This window comes from Geotrypetes seraphini, chromosome 2, assembly GCF_902459505.1.
Source record: "Geotrypetes seraphini chromosome 2, aGeoSer1.1, whole genome shotgun sequence".
Classification (NCBI taxonomy): domain Eukaryota; kingdom Metazoa; phylum Chordata; class Amphibia; order Gymnophiona; family Dermophiidae; genus Geotrypetes; species Geotrypetes seraphini.
This window is the reverse complement of record NC_047085.1, coordinates 153,739,529-153,760,201: the sequence shown is the minus strand read 5'-3', so window position 1 is coordinate 153,760,201 and position 20,673 is coordinate 153,739,529. Positions and strand designations below refer to the sequence as shown.

At 43.9% G+C, this 20,673-nt stretch overlaps 1 protein-coding gene across 6 annotated transcripts in view; it reads right to left on the bottom strand.

Annotated features, from left to right (window-relative positions):
- Positions 1–20,673, bottom strand: part of ANKRD12 (ankyrin repeat domain 12) — a 245,661-nt gene that overhangs the window by 173,076 nt on the left and 51,912 nt on the right. For all 6 annotated transcript variants that reach the window (XM_033934050.1, XM_033934047.1, XM_033934052.1 and 3 more), the window contains one exon: positions 2,907–3,054. In XM_033934050.1, coding sequence (XP_033789941.1) covers positions 2,907–3,054 — 148 coding nt within the window. The remainder of the gene's footprint in view (positions 1–2,906; positions 3,055–20,673) is intronic.

Genomic DNA, 20,673 nt, shown 5'->3' with positions numbered 1-20,673 from the left:
GCTTCAACAGCATCATTAGCGTTATGTTCAATGTAACGCTGCAGCCGTGTCAACGCCATGCTCGCTTCACGTGTAGATGGTGGAAGCTCAGATTTGCTTATACCATAGTCACGTACAATATCCGCTTGTGTTTTCTTTTTTGTTTCAATTAAAAGAACGATTTTGTGTTTTAAATCTAATGTTATAAAATGACGCTTCATAGCAGACTTCTCGGCCATTTTGAAAATAACTATTAATGCGTAGACATTTCTGGTGCGTGTCATAACCTTGACCTCATTGCTTACTGCATCCCTCCAGCTGCCAGGTGCCTGGTGATGAACAGCCACATAGAACAATCAGTGTTTTTTGCTGTTACGCCAGGCCTATTTTTAGAACTTGACGTGTCTGCACTGGATATCACTGGCATGCCACGCGCCTTGTAGGCAGAGCCTGTATGTCCGCTAAGCCAAACAAAACTACAGCTAAAAGCGGCTCAGGGGATCAAATTGTTTGTCCATTATATGCGAAATTCCGTTATATGCGAGTCCGCTATATGCGGTGCTTTTCTGCATGTTCGTAAAGGCACACGGCTGGGACCAGTGGACCTCATCTGCTATAGAAGATATTCCGTTATAAGCAAGTCCATTATAACGGGATTATACTGTATTACATCTTTGTTGAAAGTGACCAAAGAAAAGCATGAGAAGAGATGGAGTATAGTTCCCATATGAACATAAGCATTGCCATACTGGAACAGACCAAAGATCCATCAAGCCTAGTATCCTGTTTCGAACAGTGGCTAATCCAGGTCATAAGTACCTGGCAAGATCCCAAAAGAGAAAAACAGATTTTATGCTGCTTATCCTAGAAATAAGCAGTGGATATTCCCAAGTCCATCTTTATAACGGTTTAGGGACTTCGTTTAAGAAATTACCCAAACTTTTATTACACCCTGCTCAGCTAACTACTTTTACTACACTGTCTGGCAACAAATTTCAGAGTTTAATTACACAATGAAGCAGAGATTCAAAAAAACGGCATCGATAGGAAGGCACTGTTAGGCGCTCTACCAGCGCCTAAGTTTTAATTGGCTATTAATAGTGTAGTTATTTATTTATAAAATTTATAGACTGCCTATTCCTAAGCAGTTAACAGTAAAAACATTCACAACAGTTCCAGACAAAATACATAAATACAAAAAAAAAAAACCAACAACCCCATCTTCAATTACAACTTAGGGCCTGTTTTACAAAGCCACGCTAGCAGCTGCTGTGCGGTAACGGCCCCGAAGCCCATAGAGATTTAAAGGGCTTCGGGGCTGTTGGTGCGATGCAGCTGCTAGCACAGCTTTATAAAACAGGCTGTTAAATCACAATCATAATTCGAGACATCCAGATTAACTGGTAGAGCAAAATCAGAGAACTGCCTCAAAATATAACTCAGTCTAACATTTTTCTAAATTTTGACCAGTCAGAACAGGTCCTCAGGATGCCGGGAAGATGATTCCACAACTTCACTCCTGCCTCAGACATCATTGAGTTTTAAATTTAACATATCAGACATTTTCCTTCATAGAGGCCAGTCTCATAGTACCTTCTGACCTCAACATCCTCCCTGGTTGGTATACCTCCCACAAATTCTGATAATTTACAAACTATGACGCACTATTGATAAAATCTTAAAACAAACTCTTTGAGCCACCGGTAACCCAAGTAATTTCTTTAACACCGGAGTAATATGTTCTCTGCACGAAATACCCAGAATCAACCTAGCTGCTGAGTTCATTAACTGTTGTAATGCTTTACACTTGACCTTCACCATACTCAAATAAAGCATATTACAGTAATCCAAACAAGTCAAAATCAGTGTTCGAACCACTGAATGAAAGTCAAATGTGGCTTTACTCTATAAAGTGTCCGCAAATGTGTTGTTAAAAATGAATTAAAAACAAATTAAAAGAAAAAAATGGTCTACAAAACATGGCGTCAGAATCATTTCTACGCAGATGCCTAGAGGTGGCAAACATCAAAAGAGGTGTGGTTATGGGCGGGGTTGAAGTTTGACACTGCTAAGCATGATTCTAGGTCAAAAAGTAGGTGCCAGAAATATAAGCCTTTAAAACCCTGGCCTACATTTCTGGCGCCTACCTTTGACGCAGGCCGCTATTCTGAAAATGGCACCTTAATCTGAGTGACATGTGACCAGATCCATTTTTTCAGGTGCCTGCCAATTATGGCACTGCTTTTAGAATCTAGATTTGAGTGAAGAAATATTTTCTCCTGTTAAATTTAATACTCAATAGCTTCATCTTTCATCTTCAGACATGAGATAATAATGTGGTGTTTGAGGGGTTTTTTCCCAGTAGCCAATATTGTAAACTACTAGAATGAATTCATTTGCAAGAATCATTGTATGCTCTCGGTTGTCTCTATATGTTTCTTTACCACAGCTAGACATGTTTTGTTCATTTATACAAGTAGTCATTGAATTAACCTTTTCCAAACATCCAGGGCTCTCAGCCCTGGTTATTATTCTGTGTAATTATTATACTTTGGATAGGAGATTAATTTGGTTCATTTATTTGTTACTCTTGCACATGTGAATTAAAGTTAGATCATTGTACAAGAATGGATATACTGGAAAAATTAAAAGAATAAAGTTAAAAAATAAAGCAACTTAAGTTTGGCTTTCAAAATGTCCTCAGGGACAATATAAATGCCTTGAAGATGTGCAATGCCATGCTACCTTACTTACCAACCTTCAGAAGCCACTCCATTCTCCCTTTCACTGTATTATTTTTAATCTTTTGATTTTCTATATGAATGACACATTAGAAACCTTCGCAACAGACACAAACAAAATTCTGTAAACAAAAACAAAAAAAAACCTTACACTGCCACAGCATTAAGTAAATAAACAGTTCCTACCTGTCTCTGAATCATGTTCTTCATTTCTGGATGGGCTAATTGTAAAAGGAAGCTTGCGTTTCATAGAAGACTTTTCTTTCATCACCTTTCCCGCATCATTCCTATCCAGTTTTGGAGTTCTGCTATAGGATGCAATCTTGTCCTTGTTCTGATAAACATCAAAACAGTATTTTAATAAAAGCTGCACTATAAAAAGAAAATTAACCATCAAAAGCTAAAGTTTTAAAATATTTGTTTCCTTCAATTGAATTAATCATTTTCTATTGACAAGCTGTACTGAGTTAGGCACACAAATAGGTGCTATCAGCCAATGTCATCACAACAAACTGCTCTCCTGGAGCTCAGAAATTTACACTAACGTTCAAAACATTCATGGCCCTTCCCATTTGTAGTTTTGCTTTTTCTGCTCAACCAGACAAAACAAAGCTCTCCCATTTTCAGTCTGCTGTTATTCTGTTTACTTCAGACGTTTGGGGGTTTTTCTTGTAGAAGACAGAAGACTTTTGCCCAAGTCAGGATTTCACCTGTGCTTGAAACATGACAGAAAAATTCAGAACTTCAATACACATACTTTACTGTATGCACTCTGCTCAAGTGTCACCAAGAGCACAAAAGTGCCAATGCAGAAAGCTACCATGGGTTGAACGCAGTGAGCAATGCAGAGATGGATCGAGTGTAGGTGTTAACTTGTAAGGAATACATGGACGCACATTGCATTAGAATGAATGCTGAGGCCACGGACTATTCAGCTGCAATGCAGACAGGAAAACAGGGACTATCGACATAGTTACTGTGAGAATTTTTTATTTTTTTTTGCCAGGTCCATGGCAGTATACAAGGGCAGGAACTTTGAAGCGATTAGCTCAAGCTGAAGCATATTCCCCTGACGAAGCTTAATATAGTGAAACAAGGGCCCTGTCGGGAGTTTGCTTTGGGTCCTTTGGAGAGTACCATTTGGACCTGGATACATTCAGACCCTTTGTTAATACCTGCTTTCTGTACCCTACTTACAGACTTTGTGAAAGAAATTCCTGCTGCAGATAAGTTTTTATTTCAGTTTTTCTTTATTTGAGTTTTGTGAGGAGTTTTGTGAGTTATTATGCTATTTCTCTGAACAATATTTTTACTCTAGTAAAGAATTATTTTACAAAGTAGAGTTTTTTCTAGACCAAGGACGTGTCTGCATCTTCAAAATCCTTTTTGAAGTTGTCTTGTCCGGAGGATTAAGTTTTCTCATTTAATCCAACATGACACTGAGGTTTTTTCTCCACTTTTTAGACTATACCTGTGGCATTCTTTCTCATGTTATGTTCTTCCTGAATATACTATATTGTTGAAGTATGGAAAAATTATGTTCTTACCTGTTAATTTTCTTTCCCTTAGACGCAGCAGATGAATCCAGAGACCAATGGGATAGCTCATATCTACCAGCAGGCGGAGATAGAGAAACTGATTAACAGGTGGTCCTATTGGCTGGCACTCCTCCTGTCTCATCAGTATAGCTCCTTGCCCAAGCACACGTAACCAGCAATAGGCATAGCATGTAAAAAACTTCTTTCCCATAACAAATCTCAAAATGCAATAATACAGAAAACAACCTGCCATAATAACAAACTGCGAAAGTTGCAAAAGAAAAAACCGAGAGACAATATCCAGAAAGGGTGGGGCTCTGGATTCATCTGCTGCGTCTAAGGGAAAGAAAATTAACAGGTAAGAACATAATTTTTCCTTCCCTAGCAACAGCAGCAGATGAATCCAGAGACCAATGGGATGTAGCAAAGCAATCCTCAATCTGGGTGGGAAGCAAACGCCGCCTCCGCAACAACCGAAGCACAAAACGCCCCTACCGCATGCACCCCCACATCCAAGCAGAAATGGGGAGAGAAAGCACGCTCAGAAGACTAATGAGCCGCGAGACAAATCTCCTCCAAGGAAAAAACCTCTGGGCCGAGCCCAAGAAGTAGCCATCGCTCCAGCGGAATGGTCATGAAGTTCTTTCGCCAACCGCTTCCCTGCCAGCAAACAAGCATAAAGAATGTCCTCCTGGACCCATTGAGCGATGGAGGCTTCGGACGCCACCAAACGTTTGAGGCATCCCTTGAAGAATGCAAAAAGGAGATATAAACAACTAAAAGTCGTAAGAAACCGAGCTCACAGAGAACGCTAGGTACATATAAAAAAATGCAGTGAATAAAAGCACTGTTCCCAATTTCCCCTCCCAGGAAGAAGGAAGGAAAAGCGAGCATGACATAAAAGAAAGGATGACACCCCCCTAGAAAGAAATAGTGGTACCATCCGAACTGATACCCCATATTTCGGAAATCAGAAATAGGAATCCCCATTGAACAAGGCCTGCAACATAGAAAACTGCAGAGCTGAAGCCATGGCCACAAGAAACCCCATGTTCAATGGCACAGCCCTTTAGAGTCCCAAAGGACAAGGATGAAATGAAGCCTTCGGTATACTGAGAAGAAGTACGTGAAGATTGTACTCCAAACCGGGCTTTCTAAGAGGCGCATGAATATACCGCACTCTGTCTAGGACCTGAACTACATGAAGCTGAGAAGTAAGCGAAGAGCAATATACCTAGCCCTTGTAACAAGCTAAGAATGGCACTAGAAGCTGAAGGGAATTGAACGCTAAGCCCTCGGCAATGCACCTGTGCCAAAAAGGAACTCTGGAGTGGTTCAAACGTTAAGAAGCACCCAAGAAAGGAAAAACCTCCAAAAGGAAGCAGAAGCCACAGGAGAAGACATCCGTAGCATCTGGATAAGAGAAGAAACAACCTGCTTTGCATAATCCTTACACGTCAGCCAAGATTTTTCAAAAAACTAGGTCGTAATACTAAAGTAGTACAAATATCCATGTTGAACGGACCCTAGGCGAGCAAAGCCGGAGATACCAGGAAACTTCTTAGTCCGGCTGTCGAAAGACTCATCAAATCCGCAAAGTAAGGATGGCGCCGCCAATCCAGAGATTCTACAAATACTATGCCCGGAAAGCGAGCTCGAGGTGGCAAATCCAAGCCATCATCAGCCAGCGGAAAACACTGAAAAAGAGAAGGCAGAAGCGAGAAAGGAGCCATGCAGCTACCCCCTCTAACTCCCACTCCCTGGGCCCGCCGAAGAAGCTAGGAAGCTTAGAATTGAGAGACGAGGCCATGAGGTCTAGGTCAAGCAGATCTCACTTCCATAAAAAGAGCTAGAACGCTTGAGCCACAAATCTCAATATCCAGGATGCAGAAGATTACACTATTACTAACATGCACACTTTCCAGAGCGTACACAGCGCTGTACACTGTAACATACAAGAAATGGGCCATGCTCAGATTCCGCGGAGAGAAAGTCTATCCAAACTCTTATCCTGATCCATAAAAGGATCTGCCAACAGAAGACGAAGATTAGAGTCCATCCATTGAAGCAGAACAACTTCACCTGCCAATGAGTACAACACTTACTGCCCAAGCAGTAGAGAAATACCCCCATCCTAATACTGACCAAAAGGACCCTCAGCGGCAATCCGGAAGAATGATCTGAAGCTCCAGAAAGGTAGCCTGACCCTGCTCAAGATCAGAAGAATGAACAAGTACTGAGTCGCCTCTGAAGACCAGACTCCAGGAGCTGAGGATGGAAGCCACGGAGCCCCCCAACCCGACAGCCCTGGATGGTCGGTGGTCATGAGATAGTCCAGCAAAGACCGAGGCATGCCTTGAAAAGAGAAATTGCGCTGAGCCACCAAATCATACAGAGTGATGCAGGAGGAGCATACCAAATAATTGGTGCCCTGAGATACCGGGAACCACCGGAATAAAAGCAACTGCTGTAGCGTAAGAAGGGGAAAGCAAGCCGAAGTCCCCAGTGGAGTCAGCAATATGGATCCCAGAAACTGTACAGAATCCCATACTCTTGGTCATGGTAAGCGAAGAAGAATACCAATCTGAGACCGAGACCCCACGCCCAAGTTTCCAGAAAGAAACACATGTCTCTCCTATATGAATAAAAACATCACCCCGATATACCTATAAATAGTACAGGAGAAAAGAGTGCTGTGCAAATCAAAGATGCACGTGTAAAGAACTGAGGAAAAGATATCACCCTTTTCGTGTCAGTCAAATGGCCCGACTGGAAGTCGTCCGAATCAAGCAGGCAGTCAAGAAGAAATTAGATGAATCGCCTGGTAGCGCCAAAACGGTACCACCGCCCACATCACCTAAAACGCTCGTGAAGCCTTGGGTAGGCAAAATGGCATGTGCCAAAACCGAAAGCGCCGCTCCAAGAGAGGCAGGCAAACCAAGTGCCGATTCGGAGTCCATAGAGAAAATGTAAATATACTCCCAGGTTGTCTGCAGAAATGTGTAACCCCGAGAAACTAATTCAGCAGAATGGGATCCAGCCTGCCCAATGCCCCCTATCTCGGGCACCATGCAGTAAGTGGAACAACGTCCCTTAGTTCCCGAAGAACTACAAGAACCATCCTGAGGACCAGTAACACTGAAAAGGGAAACACAAAACATAGAGACTCCAAGAACGAACTGGAAAACCTGAGGAGAATGCAAAGATGCAAGCATCCTGAAAAATCTTCACAGCCCTCTGACCTGACATTATAGTGTCTTCTCCCTCATGAGAAAGCCTGAAGAGTCATTGGAAGAAGTCAAGATCCCCTCAGAATGAAGTGCAGAAGGTCAGGGAATGGCAGAATGAGACTGTAGGATCTGCAAGAAGATTCTCCTAAGAAAAATAAAGTTTCACAATGTAAAGAGGAATATACTGGAACCATGAAAACAGTACTAACCCCATGCAACATGAGCGAAATACGTATGTCCTTTAAAGTGAATACGTACTAGACTCAATCAAGATGCTGCATCTACCACCCCGTGGAAAACAACAGCATCCTTACAGGTATCAGACAAAGCTCACATCGTTAATGAGAGCTTCAGGGATGAGGCTAACAGCCACATAGCGCGTGATCCTCCGCGGGTTTGATAGAATAGGTAACTGGCTCCTGGTTAAAAGGAGCTGTACAGCCCTTCCTGTCTGGTCGGGGGGCCCGTCTAGCATGTGCCATGAGAAAATGGTGACAGGAGAAACCAGCGTGATAAGCATGGAAATCTGAAGTCCAGGCCCCCTCAGAAATAGAGAAAGAGAGTCCTGGCCACAGGAATATGCGCAGTGTCATTATGCCCATAGAGACAGTCCGAACTTGGAAACTGTTTGCACTACCTTTAGGCATATATATCCTGTGCCACTACTAGACACATGCAGCTCAGCACAGAGGCCCAAATAAGGACAGTTACCAACAGACAAAGGCTCAATCTGCAGGGACCCCAAGAGAGACAATGAGATACCTGTGTGAAATACAGGGCACTATCTTACTGCTGATTTCACCGTGCCGTGAGTTGCCGTATGTCGCCCCAGTCCGGAGACAAACCGAGACTGGGTGACCTAGCACAAGGCAGAGTCTCTCTGGTAAACCCCTTGAGTGCTAACCCCAGAGTCCGATTAAACAAGCAGCTTCCTGCAAGGGAGTACAGCACGAACACAGACATAGACATATAAAGCTGCCCAAGCTTGTCCCAAAGCTGGTGGCACACATACAACTTGTCTGAACCGGAAAGGAGAGAAGCCCCGGCATACCCTGACCAAAGTCAGCTGGAAACAAACTACCGGAACGCTGCAGCTCTCCCGCCATCGCCGGAGACCCAAGCGCACGCCGGATTCTCACTGACACGTGGCCGCTGCATCAACGCTCCTAGAAACATAGTTGGATTCAAGCCCCGCAAAATTTACCCTGCCGCGGCTTGCATAGAAATAAAATCAGACTCCGGGAATAACCAGAAGAACGGCCCACAGCGCCGGAAAAAAACATATCCCATCTCATGCGCGCTGCTATAAACCGGCACCTGCACAATCAGCTGCACATGGCCGTGACAAACACCGATGAAAGAGAGCCTCAGAATAAAAAGGACTACTGCTGCACTGAAACCCAACAATGAGAACAAGTACGAGCATGAAATCGCATCGCTACTGCTGCGCTGTAACCAACAAGGAAACAAAGCGCGTGCATGCAAAGGGCGGGAAGTCCCGGCTCCCTCTATGGATTTCTAGTCATAAAACTTAGCCTCAATAAAATATCCATACCTTAAATGTATGATGACCGAACCCATAGTACTAAGACTCCCAAACAGAACCTGAAGTTCAAACAACCGTAAAAGCCAGACATACTCACAGCTTGTTGTTAGGGCCGGTTTAAGCCAGTTTGCAGCAAAAGCATGGCAGAATGTAACAACTGTGGTCTCTTTTTTTTTTTTTTTTTACACAAAGAAGGGAAAGAAGAAAAAAAAATTGAGACCCAGTCAGACCCTCTAGCAATGGAGGGAGGGTGAGGCAGGGACAAGGGGGGGCCCAAGTGTAACCTCTAAAGCCGGCACCGTTCAGCCGGACACCCCTGTCTCACTGAAGAGAAATCTCAACAGGAGAAAATAAAGTTCCAGCCACAGCCAGAATTCAGGAGCTAGTTGAATAGCGACATTTTCCTGCTGGGAGATAGAGAATACTAGATAAACAGGAGGAGTGCCAGCCAATAGGACCACCTGTTAATCAGTTTCTCTATCTCCGCCTGCTGGTAGATGTGAGCTATCCCATTGGTCTCTGGATTCATCTGCTGCTGTTGCTAGGGAAATAAGGGTTCACAGAGAGAATTCCATGCCAGTTATGTCTCCTTTTACAATCAGAAGGAAGCCCCTGCAAGGTTTAAAGGCAGACAGGAGGTGACAGATGTGTGTATGTCTGAACAAAACTGAAAGCGGAGGAACACATCATGCCTACTCTTTTGCACTTAAAGAATGGGCATCAAAATGGCAGATGACGTTTAATATGAGCAAGTGCAATGTGATGCTTGTGAGAAAGAGGAACCAGAACTATAGCTACCTGATGCAGGGTTCTACATTAGGAGTCACTGCCCAGGAAAAGGATCTAGGTGCCATCACTGAGGATATGTTGAAACCCTCAGCTTAATGTGCAGAAACGGCTAAAAAGCAAATAGAATGTTAGGAACTATCAGGAATGGAATGGAAAACAAAGATGAAAAGGTTATAATGTCCTTGTATCGCTCTATGGTACAGCCACACCTCGAATACTGTGTGCAATTCTGGTCACCATATCTCAAAACAGATATAGCAGAATTAAAAAATGTATAGAGAAGGGCATCGAAAATGATAAAAGGGATGGGATGACTTCCCTATCAAGAAAGACTAAAGTGGCTAGGGCTCTTCAGCTTGAAGAGACAGCTTAGGGGTGATATGATAGAGGTCTATAAAATACTGAGTGGAGTGAAAGGGTAGATGTGAATCGCTTGTTAACTCTTTCCAAAAATACTGGGTCTAGAGGGCATTCGGTGAAGCTACTAAATAGTAGATTTAAACTGTAAAAAATATTTCTTCACACAGCGTATAATTAAACTCTTGAATTCATTGCTGAAGAATGTGGTAAAATCAGTTAGCTTAGCAGAATTTTAAAAAGGTTTGGATAATTTCCTAACAGAGAAGTTCATAGGCCATTATTGCCTGGCTGGCCCGGAACTTCCTCTCCGATGTTAGAATTGACGTCGGGTGGGGAAGGTTGGTCAGCCCGGCGCTTCAGTGTCCTCTTTATGGGGAAGGGAAGCAGGGAGAGCTCAGAACTTGGCGGTGGCCTGTTCCTCGATGGCGGTGACGGCGGTGGCAGCCTATTCCCAGGTGGCGGTGGCGTCCTGTTCCCCAATGGCGGTGATTTGGGGGAGGCCAGAAAGAAAGAAAGGGGGGCAAGGAGATAGAAAGACAGGGAGACAGACAGAAAGGGGGCATGTAGAGAGAAAGATAGGGAGACATACAGAAAGGGGGCATGGAGAAAGACAGACATACAGAAAGGGGGCATGGAGAGAGAAAGAAAGAAAGAAAGGGGGCAGGGTGAAAGAAAGAAAAAGTTGGGGGAGGGAATGTAGTCTGGAGGAGAGGAATCATACAGGAGGCTGAAAGAAGGGAAGAAATATTGGATGCACAGTCAGAAGAATAAAGTGCAACCAGAGACTGATGAAATTACCAGACAACAAAGGTAGGAAAAATGATTTTATTTTCAATTTAGTGATCAAAATGTCCGTTTTGAGAATTTATATCTGCTGTCTATATTTTGCACTATGGCCCCCTTTTACTAAACCGCAATAGCAGTTTTAGCGCAGGGAGCCTATGAACATCGAAAGCAGCACAGGGCATTCAGTGCAGCTCCCTGCACTAAAAACCGTTATCGTGGTTTGGTAAAAAGGGAGGGGGTATATTTGTCTATTTTTGTATAGTTGTTACTGAGGTGACATTGCATAAAGTCATTTGCCTTGACCTCTTTGAAAACCCGTGGAATATAAATGATAATTAACATTTTTTCTGCGTACAGTGTGCTTTGTGTTTTTAAAAATTTTATTGTTGGTAGATCATTTTGACTTGGCCACAAAGGTAAGGGGGAGGGAGGGGAGCTGCTGAAAGACATCTAGTAATCCTTGCAGGCTTGACTGTGCAGGGAATTATTTTTGTAAAATCATGTTTTGTTATGTGACTGGCATTATTTAGACTTTAATTTCTATGAATGAATAGAATGAAAATGATATAAAATTGCTTGCTTGTTTTTATGTGTGTACGCTGAAGGGAAGTGGAGAGAGAGTGGGCTGAGGACGCTGAAGGGAAATGGGGAAGAGAGAGTGGGGAGAAGACGCTGATTTATAAATTGACAATTGTACATTATATTGTTTCTTTTTATACTTTAATTTAATAAGTTCAGTATAAAACTATTTGAGGCTTGTGTGGATGGGATCAGATGGTTTGCGGGGACGGGGACCGAGCTCACGGGGTCGGAGACAAATTTTTCCCCCGTGTCATTCTCTAGGCTCTGCCACGAATCGATTTCGACTACGTGCGGGCGAGCGGGGTGTCAGTTGGGTTGACATAGCTGTCATAGCACAAGCAGGCGTGGGGTATGGCTCTCAAAAGAAATCTTAATCGTTGTACTGCTGATCTTTGGCTCTTTTGACTAATGAGCTTGCCTTCCACTGGGTTATGGCTGCAACAAACAAAATTACTGGAGTTTTCCACAGAGAACCAGTCCTTGTATCAGTGATGTCTTAATTCTATCTTCTGTTAGGAGGGGAATACAATTCAATCTTTCAGGTTGGCGCAGCTCAACGCTAAAGAAACAAACCTTATAAGATAGTGAAGGGAAATGAAGTGTGAATGTATTTATGGACCAAAGTATCCCCATTTTAGTGGGGATATTGGATGTGAGGGAGTAAAAGGTTCTCCCTTACTAATGCTCTTCTATACCATTGCAATCTAGCCACTGACTATTAATTTTTTAGATCTTCCTTCAAGTCAACCAGCATACATAATTATAAGAAGATCTCATATGGATTTGTCTTAATACTTTATAAACTCACAGACCTCAATGATACCGTCTGTATGCCGCTAAACTTTTAGATCATACAGAAAAAATTGGTATCCCTAATCGTCATCGGTCTCATAGTTATTTTGGAATAGTTTTTTTAAGTGTTTCAATAAATATATTTAAATATTAAAGTACTCATCTTATACTACGCGGATGGGGGTAAGCACTACGACGTAGTCCGACGTAGTGGGCGAAACGTAGGACTACGTCGGAGTGCTTACCCCCACACGCGTAGTATAAGATGAGTACTTTAATATTTAAATATATTTATTGAAACACTTAAAAAAACTATTGCAAAATAACTACGATGACTATTGCAAAATAACTACGATGACGATTAGGGATACCAATTTTTTCTGTATGATCTAAAAGTTTAGCGGCATACAGACGGTATCACTGAGGTCTGTGAGTTTATAAAGTATTAAGACAAATCCATATGAGATCTTCTTCTATACCACTGGACAGAAGGGGGCACTAGTTTAGGAATAAGCCACATTGAAGAAAGTAATACAACCCTACTGAATCAGAGAAATGGGACTCGGGCAGGGAGGAGTACTTTTGCCCCAGACTGGATTCATTCAGGGAGATCCCAGAAGGAGAGGTCCCTGGAGAGAGGCTTCCCCAAGAATGTTCATAAGAGAAGAGATCTAAAGGAAGAGAAGCTTCTCTAACTGTGGGCTGAGAAGGAGTCAGGGAAGAAATGGAGAGTGCATGAGGGTGTCAAGCTGATATTTGATGTCTGTTTGGCTGAGGTAAGCCAACTATATTACTTGAATATTGTGAGAGCTGGTTAATTGGTTGTTGAACTGGATGTGAGACTCTGTTGAATGCCTAAAGAGTAAAGACTGTGGAACTGGACTGAGATATAGAAGTTAAAGAGTATAGTTTTGCTTTTTCCCTGAGCTTGTGAAAGAACAGGCTAAGATCTGAATGAATAAAGATTTTTCATTATACACTTCTCCCTCAATATTCGCGGAGGTTAGGGGCAGAGCCAGCCCGTGAATACTGAAAATTCACGAATAACATTTGGGCCAGCTCTGACCCACCCCCCGCCTTCCCGGACCTTACCTGGTGGTCTAGTGGGCTTTCAGGGCAGAAGCAATCTTCCTACACTCCTGCCCCATGCAGATCACTCATACAAAATGGCTGCGGGGAGTTCCCGTCGTAGTCTTGAGAGACTACAGGAACCCACGGAAGCCATTTTGTATGAGAGTGATCTGCACGGGGCAGGAGCATAGGAAGATCACTCCTGCCCCGAAAGCCTGCTAGACCACCAGGTAAGGTCTGGGGAGGACTGGGATGCAATGTTTCTTTTCTTCCCCCCAAAAAAAAAATCACGAATAACCGAATCTGCGGATACTGAAACCGCAGATTCGGAGGGAGAAGTGTACCTTACCAGAGTGTCCAAGATGTGTGTGTGCCTAAGTTTCACTCCACAAACCTGTCCAAATTCCCTACATTGGATTTTTCATCTACATTTAGTCTGGTGGTCCTGCATATTTTTCTGAAGCAATCTGTATAAGTTAGGTGCAGCAGGCAAGGTCTCATTGGATTTCTTTTTTATATAAAGATAGGATGTTTAAAGTTAGGTTGGGTAAACAGTTATCCAGTCTTTAAAGCTTGGTATGTGGCAAACCTCAGGGACTGTTTATCTCTGCTGCTTTTTAATACTTATCTGTAATCTATGGAGACTACTGTAAGGTCATTTGGTTTTTTTGAGTTGTTGGGGGTTTTTTTTTTGGGGGGGGAGGGTGGTTGTTGTTGTTTTGTTTTATGCCTATGCTAATGATACTCAGGTTACTATCCAACTGGATGGCTCTCCCAATTACCTCAACAATTGATTTTAGTACTGTGGGTTAGGCTCCAGTCATCTAGTGGTTAATCTGGAAACAGAAATGATGCTAAGATAAGGTAAAATGATCTATTTTAACTAATAGGTCAATGCCCAGGTCATACCTAGTAAGGAGAACATAAGAAATATGGGGTTAACTAGAGCTGCCTGGATCCTTTCAGTCACATATAAATGGCAGTTTCTCAGCAAGCTTGTCATAAGCTGTCTTTACTTAGGCAAATGAGGCCTTTTTTAGACCAGTTTGTTTTATATACAGTTACTCTGGGTCTGTGATCAATTCATATGGAGAAATTGTTTTTAATTTCTATTTATCAGTTTTTCAATTAACAAGCAAATAAAAACGTGTACAGAAAAGAAAAGAAATATACAGTACACTTCAAAATCTAAGGAAATGATCATATACATTAACTTTAAGTATATATTCATTAAGCATATATTTCTCAAATCCACATATTAACTAGATCCAAGATTACAATAAGTGGAGAATAATAAAGAAAAAGAAAACAAATGTAGCAAGATATATAATCAAACACCCAAAGGAACCACTAATATAAATAAGAGTTAAATATGCAGAATTTTAAAGAAAGATTAGCTTCTTACATCAATAGTCTTCTTTCTTGCAGATCTGTCTTATGGGTCTTGAATCTGAATCTGCAAGTTGCTTGCAGAAAACTGTCAATCATGTTTTAAACACCACCTCCTTCCCACAGTTGCTGCCGGCAAATCCCGGGACTAGGGCTTACTTTTGAGGAAGGGCTTATATTAAGACCTACCCCGAAAATCATACTAGGGCTTATTTTCGGGGTAGTTCTTATTTTCAGGGAAACACGGTACCTTCGGTGAGAAGGATAGAACCATGCATAAGGAGATCCCTGCTTCTGTAATCTTGAGCAACGGCTCCCTGCAGGAAAGAAATTGCAACTCAGAGACTCATCTTACTGACATAATTGCCATCAAGAACACAGTCTTGACGATAAGATCCAGAAGGGAAGCCTTCTGCAAGGGCTCATATGGAGATCCGCAGAGATCCGCTGAAACGTGTTGTTAAGATTCCAGGAAGGGAAAGGGGGGTGAACTGGAGGGCTCAACTGAAGATTCTCTTGAATGAGCTGAACGACACCTGGGTGAGAGGCAAGGGAACCTCTGTACCCTACGCTTGGAAACAGGAAAGGCCTGTTATCTGCATTTTCAATGAACTAACAGGCCCTTCTGAAGTCCCTCTTGCAAAAAATCCACTACCAAAATTAGCGTTCAAATGGGTTCTACACTTTCCATAGCGCAGGCCTTAGCATAAGCTGCAACTGTGGACAGCCTCTTAGCTCCGAGCAAAGTGGTGACCACTACATCCAAATATCCCTTGCTCGTCAGGGCCACCCACTCAAGAGCCATGCTGTAAACCCAAAATGTTCCAGATTCTCAATAGATATGAACTAATGTGCACACAGGTGATTATAACACACACCTTCTAACACTTCTCAGTGCTCAGAGAACCGTTTTTAGCTTATGAGACCGCTGGGTGAAGCAAAATTTTAGCCCACTACTGATACGGCTCACTTCTCAATCATTGCACTGGTCCCTGTAGTATCTTTAAGTATAATACTCTCTCACTTAGCAAGTCTTAGCAAGAGTGGCTGAAGCAAAAACAGACATGGTGGGGGCAGAATTTAATTCGTATTGTTGCGGGTTCTCTGAGGTAGCATTGAAACCCTGCATTAAAAGCTAAGTCTGTTTTGAAGTTAAGCATTTAAAAAGACAAAAAGTATTTTTAAAAGTTTTTTTTTAAAAGTGAGAGTATTATACTTAAAGATACTACAGGGACCATTGCAATGATTGAGAATTGAGCCGTATCAGTAGTGGGCTAAAATTTTGCTTCACCCAGCGATCTCATAAGCTAAAAACGGTTCTCTGAGCACTGAGAAGTGTTAGGTGTGTGTTATAATCACCTGTGTGCACATTAGTTCATATCTGTTTGCAGTTTAGTGCACTTGGGGCAATTAATTATTCCTGAATATATATTTGGATGTCCAGATTCTCAATAGACACTGGACCCTGAGTGACAAGGTCGCTTGAACCGGCAGCCTGAGGCCTTCAGCTCTCTGGAGATAGACTAGGTCCGAATGCCTCACAATTCTGCAAATGACTCACCCAAGCATGGGTCACAAGGGAAACATGTATAATAGCTTGTTCTCTGGTCACATTTGGACCAGAACATCCAGTCCCTCGCTTCCGGGCTCTTGTCGCCAGCTGTAGAAATGAATAGTCTTTGTGTTTACTACTGAGGCCATCAGATCCATCTGTGGAAGCCCCTACTGCCAAACAATAGTACTGAACACCAGGGGAGACAGGGACCAATGCCTAGGGTCAAGCGTCTGATGACTGAGAAAGTTGACCTGCATGTTTTCTACTCCCACTACATGCATGGCCGAGAGAGCCTGTAAATGAGCTACTGCCCACCAGAAGAGGAGTTCAGCTTCTAGGCAGAACAGGGGGCTCCTGGTGCCTCATTGCCTCGACATAGACCACTGCTGTCACATTGTCTGAGAAGTCTCAGACTGTCTTGCCTTCCAGAGACTTCTCCAGTGCCTGAAGTGCTAGTCAAATGGCTCTGAATTCCAGCTAGTTTATGGACCATTTCTGTTGAGCCATTTTCTAATGACCCTGTACTGGATGAATGTAGCAATGATGCCGCCCCTCCCCCCCAGTAAAGGCCGACATCAGTTGTTAATGTCTGCCAGGAGGAAATACGAAGATGCATGCCCCTGAAGAGGACAGCCGTCTGCAGCCACCACTACATGCTGCTCTTCGCTACCAGCAACCATGGAAGAAATTGCTGAAGCAAGTCCATCTGAGGACACCAACGAGAGAGAAGCGAGTCTTGGAGAGATCTCATGTGTGCTCTCGCCCAAAGGACCACCTCTATAGCTCCTGTCATCAACCTCAAGACTTGCAAGTAGTGCAATACTATGGGGGATGGCCTCTAGAGAAGATATCAAATCTGCATTTGGAGCTACAGTCTGCATGGCTCTGGAAGAAAGACCTGGCCCAAAGCCATGTCAAACAAGATTCCCAGATACTCCAGATACCAAGTCAGCTCCAGCTGCCTCTTCTTGAAGTTGATGATCCATGCTGTCTTGGAGGAGTTGTATCACTCTTAAAACTGCTTGTTCATCTTCCTCCTTGGACGAAGTTCTGATGAGCCAATCATCTAAGTACAAATGCACTTGAAGTCCAGCCTTGAGGAGGTGCGCTGCCACCACCACCATCACTTTGGCAAAGGTGCAAGGCAATGTTGCTAAACCGAAGGAGAGTGCTGAGAATTGGAAATGCTGATTCAGTACATGGAATCGCAAGTACCTCCTGTGGGCTGGGAAAATGGGAACATGGAGATAGACTTCCATCAAGTTGAGGAAAGCAAAGAATTCTCCTGGTGCCACTATGACTGACCGAACAGTTTCCATGCGGAAGTGTGACACCTTCAGAGCAGCACTGACACATTTGGTCTAGAATTGGTTTCCAGTCTTCTAAGCCTTTTTTGGCACAATAAAATATATGGAGTATCCGACCAAGCCCAATTTGGCATCCAGGACTGGCTCTATGGAAAGAAGGTTCAGTAGCCTTTACACCGTTGCCCTGACTCTGAGGGCACTCTCCAGTCAGTCAGCCAGAGAATCTACAGTGGTCTGGAAGAGGGGCACCAAACTCTATTTTGTAACCGCCCTGAACAATTTCCAAAACCAACGGTCTGCGCCAATCTGAGCCCAGACCGACCAGAAGGCCAACAGCCTGCCCCCTTTCTAGGGTACCTTGGCCCCTATCCAGGCATCACTGTGATTTCTTAGATGCTGGAGAGAAATGAAAGCCTGTTGTCTCTTGCCTCCACTGGACTGCTGCATCACTTAGCTTGCTACAGAAGAATGGAAAATTACCCGTTCCCAGACCCCGAGCTGTCTGGGTTCTATCTGGTAAGGTCTTCGGGCAATTGTCTGCAACACTTGCCATCAGGTCATCCAGACCCTTGCCAAATAGCATCTGTCCCCTTGAAAGGGAGCCTGCTCAACATGGCTTTAGAGGCAGAATCTCCTGCCCACTGTCTGATCCAGAGCATCCGCTGAGCGGAAATCGCATAGCCCAACGCCTTGCTCATAACTCTAGATGAGATCATACAGAATATCTGCTTTATAATTCACCCCATCTAGTAGCATTTTGCGATCCTTGTCGTCCTCCAGGACTGATGTGCGAGGCAGTCATGTGTGGGAAGCACATGCCAGGAAGTTGCAGCTTCTGCCTTAATCCCTAAGGCTAAACCTTCAAATTGCCTCTTGGAGAAGCAAGTCCATCTTATGGTCCTTCGAATCCTTTAACATTACACCACCCTCACAAGGCAGGAAGGTGCATTTGGTGAACTGTGTCACCAGTGAATTCCCCTTCGGCTGAACAAAAATAGCTGCTGGAAGTCTGAATCCATCAGGTAAAGCTTGGCCATAGTCTTAGCCACCCACAGGGACCCCTCTGGAGACTCCCAGTGGTCTAAGACCAACTTAGTGATGTCTGGATGCAAGGAAATGCTCGTTGATTCTGGAGCACTGAGACGAAAGAGTTGGAGAAACTTCCAGTTTCAGTTCTCTCAGTGAGACAGAAATAATGCTGGAAAGCGCAGAGGCTTTGTAAAGCTGGCACACCAAGGGGGTCATCCCCCTAGTCCAGGGCCACTGCCGCTCCTGGACAGCTGCTCTCCTGCACCAAAACAGACTCTGCCAGTGAAGCGTCATCCTGGGACAATAGTGGCATTAAATCAGAATTTCCATCCTCCCAGTCTATGTCAGACTGAACATCCTGGTCCAAGCCTATGTCCTCGACTGGCTGGGGCACCACTGAGGGAAGCTCCCCTGCGCCACCACCTCAGGTGTGCTGCAAGCAGACGCTGAGGACCCTTAGCAATTCAAATAGGCATTCCACGAGCTCACAAAATCCAGGGTGAAGCATTTGTACTGAGTTGTCAAGGACCCTGATAGGGGCTGGGACTGGGACCAGGACCAGAACCCCCCCACCCCCCACCCCCCGGCCGGTCCTCCTGTGCTCCATAGCCCCCATGCTTGGCCAATGCACCATAAAGAGGACTCTGAAAGGATGTCTTCCCCTAGTAATGCATCTCCTATAGATCCCCAGCCCTGGAGAACTCAGAGGAGGCAAAGCCTGAGGCTCCTGCCCCTCCCTCGTGCGCTCTTGCTGCACAACAGATATGGACATTCCTCGGCTGGCTAGCCATCACACATTTAGCATGATATAAGGGTTAAAAGGCCCGAGGGGGTCCATCCCTATAGATTTTAAGCAAAATCTAGGGGTTCTGAGGCAGATGGAGGCTTAAAAAAAAAGGGCAGTTTAAAATCTAAGATGGCCACCACTAGGAAACTTGCACCAAAAATGGCCCATGGAGACTGCCCTGATAGACAAAATACACAGGGAAAGGGGTTTTAGAGGAGGGGGAGCTAGGCTCTGGTTACAGAAATCTTCAAAATCAACTTTTGAAGATCCTACAATTTTCCCCTGTGCCATGTGGTGCCTGCCTGCTTCCACATAGGGACTCAGCTGGAACAAATGAAGAAGAACTCTGCCTTACAGATTCGCTAGACAAACCTGGGTCTTCGGACTGCCAGTCTGACCAAGATCGGACTGAACCTCAGCCCCCTATAAACCCTGTCGTGAAGAGGGGGGGGGGAAATGTAGTCAGCCTACTGTTAATCTGGGCCAAGCTGAGAAGGAGACCAATCAGCCTGTGCTCAAGCTCCTGACTAAATCAGGGATGCGAGCAGCTATGCAGGGGACAGCCCCTGAGCTACAAAAAAAATACTAGCAGGCTGGCTAGCAAGGTGTTTCTGAGGTGCTAATCCTGCTAGCAGCAGGCTTCTGCAGCGCGAGTCTGCGTCTTCTTCTAGGCAGAGATCTCAACTAGTGGAAACCTCTGGGTACCGAGCCGCCAAACAAACATTAAGAAAAATATCCCAAAATAATAGAACCGTAGAGCAGATCTGAAACACTTCTGAGCAACTTGCTTGCAGAAAACAAACTGAGGCAGCAGGAGCAGCTCTCTGGGAAGGAGGTGGAGTTGAAAATATGATTTGCAGTTTCTGCAAGCAACTTACTAGTTAAGATACAAGACCCATGCATTCAGGACCACTAGACCAGGGGTGTCCAACCTTTTGGCTTCTCTGGGCCGCATTGGCTGAAAAAAATATTTCTGGGGCCACACAAACACTAACACTAGCTGATGAGGGAAAAAAAAAAAAAAAAAGGGTTGAGCAGGTCCCAAATTTGCAATCACTAATATAGAAGATGTATGTATCTAATAATAAACCTTCATTAAAGGGGCACTGTGGAGAGGAACTAAAAAAAGCAGTAATACTTAACCTGACTGAATGATCCTCCACATACACCACTGACACTGGGAGCAGCCATA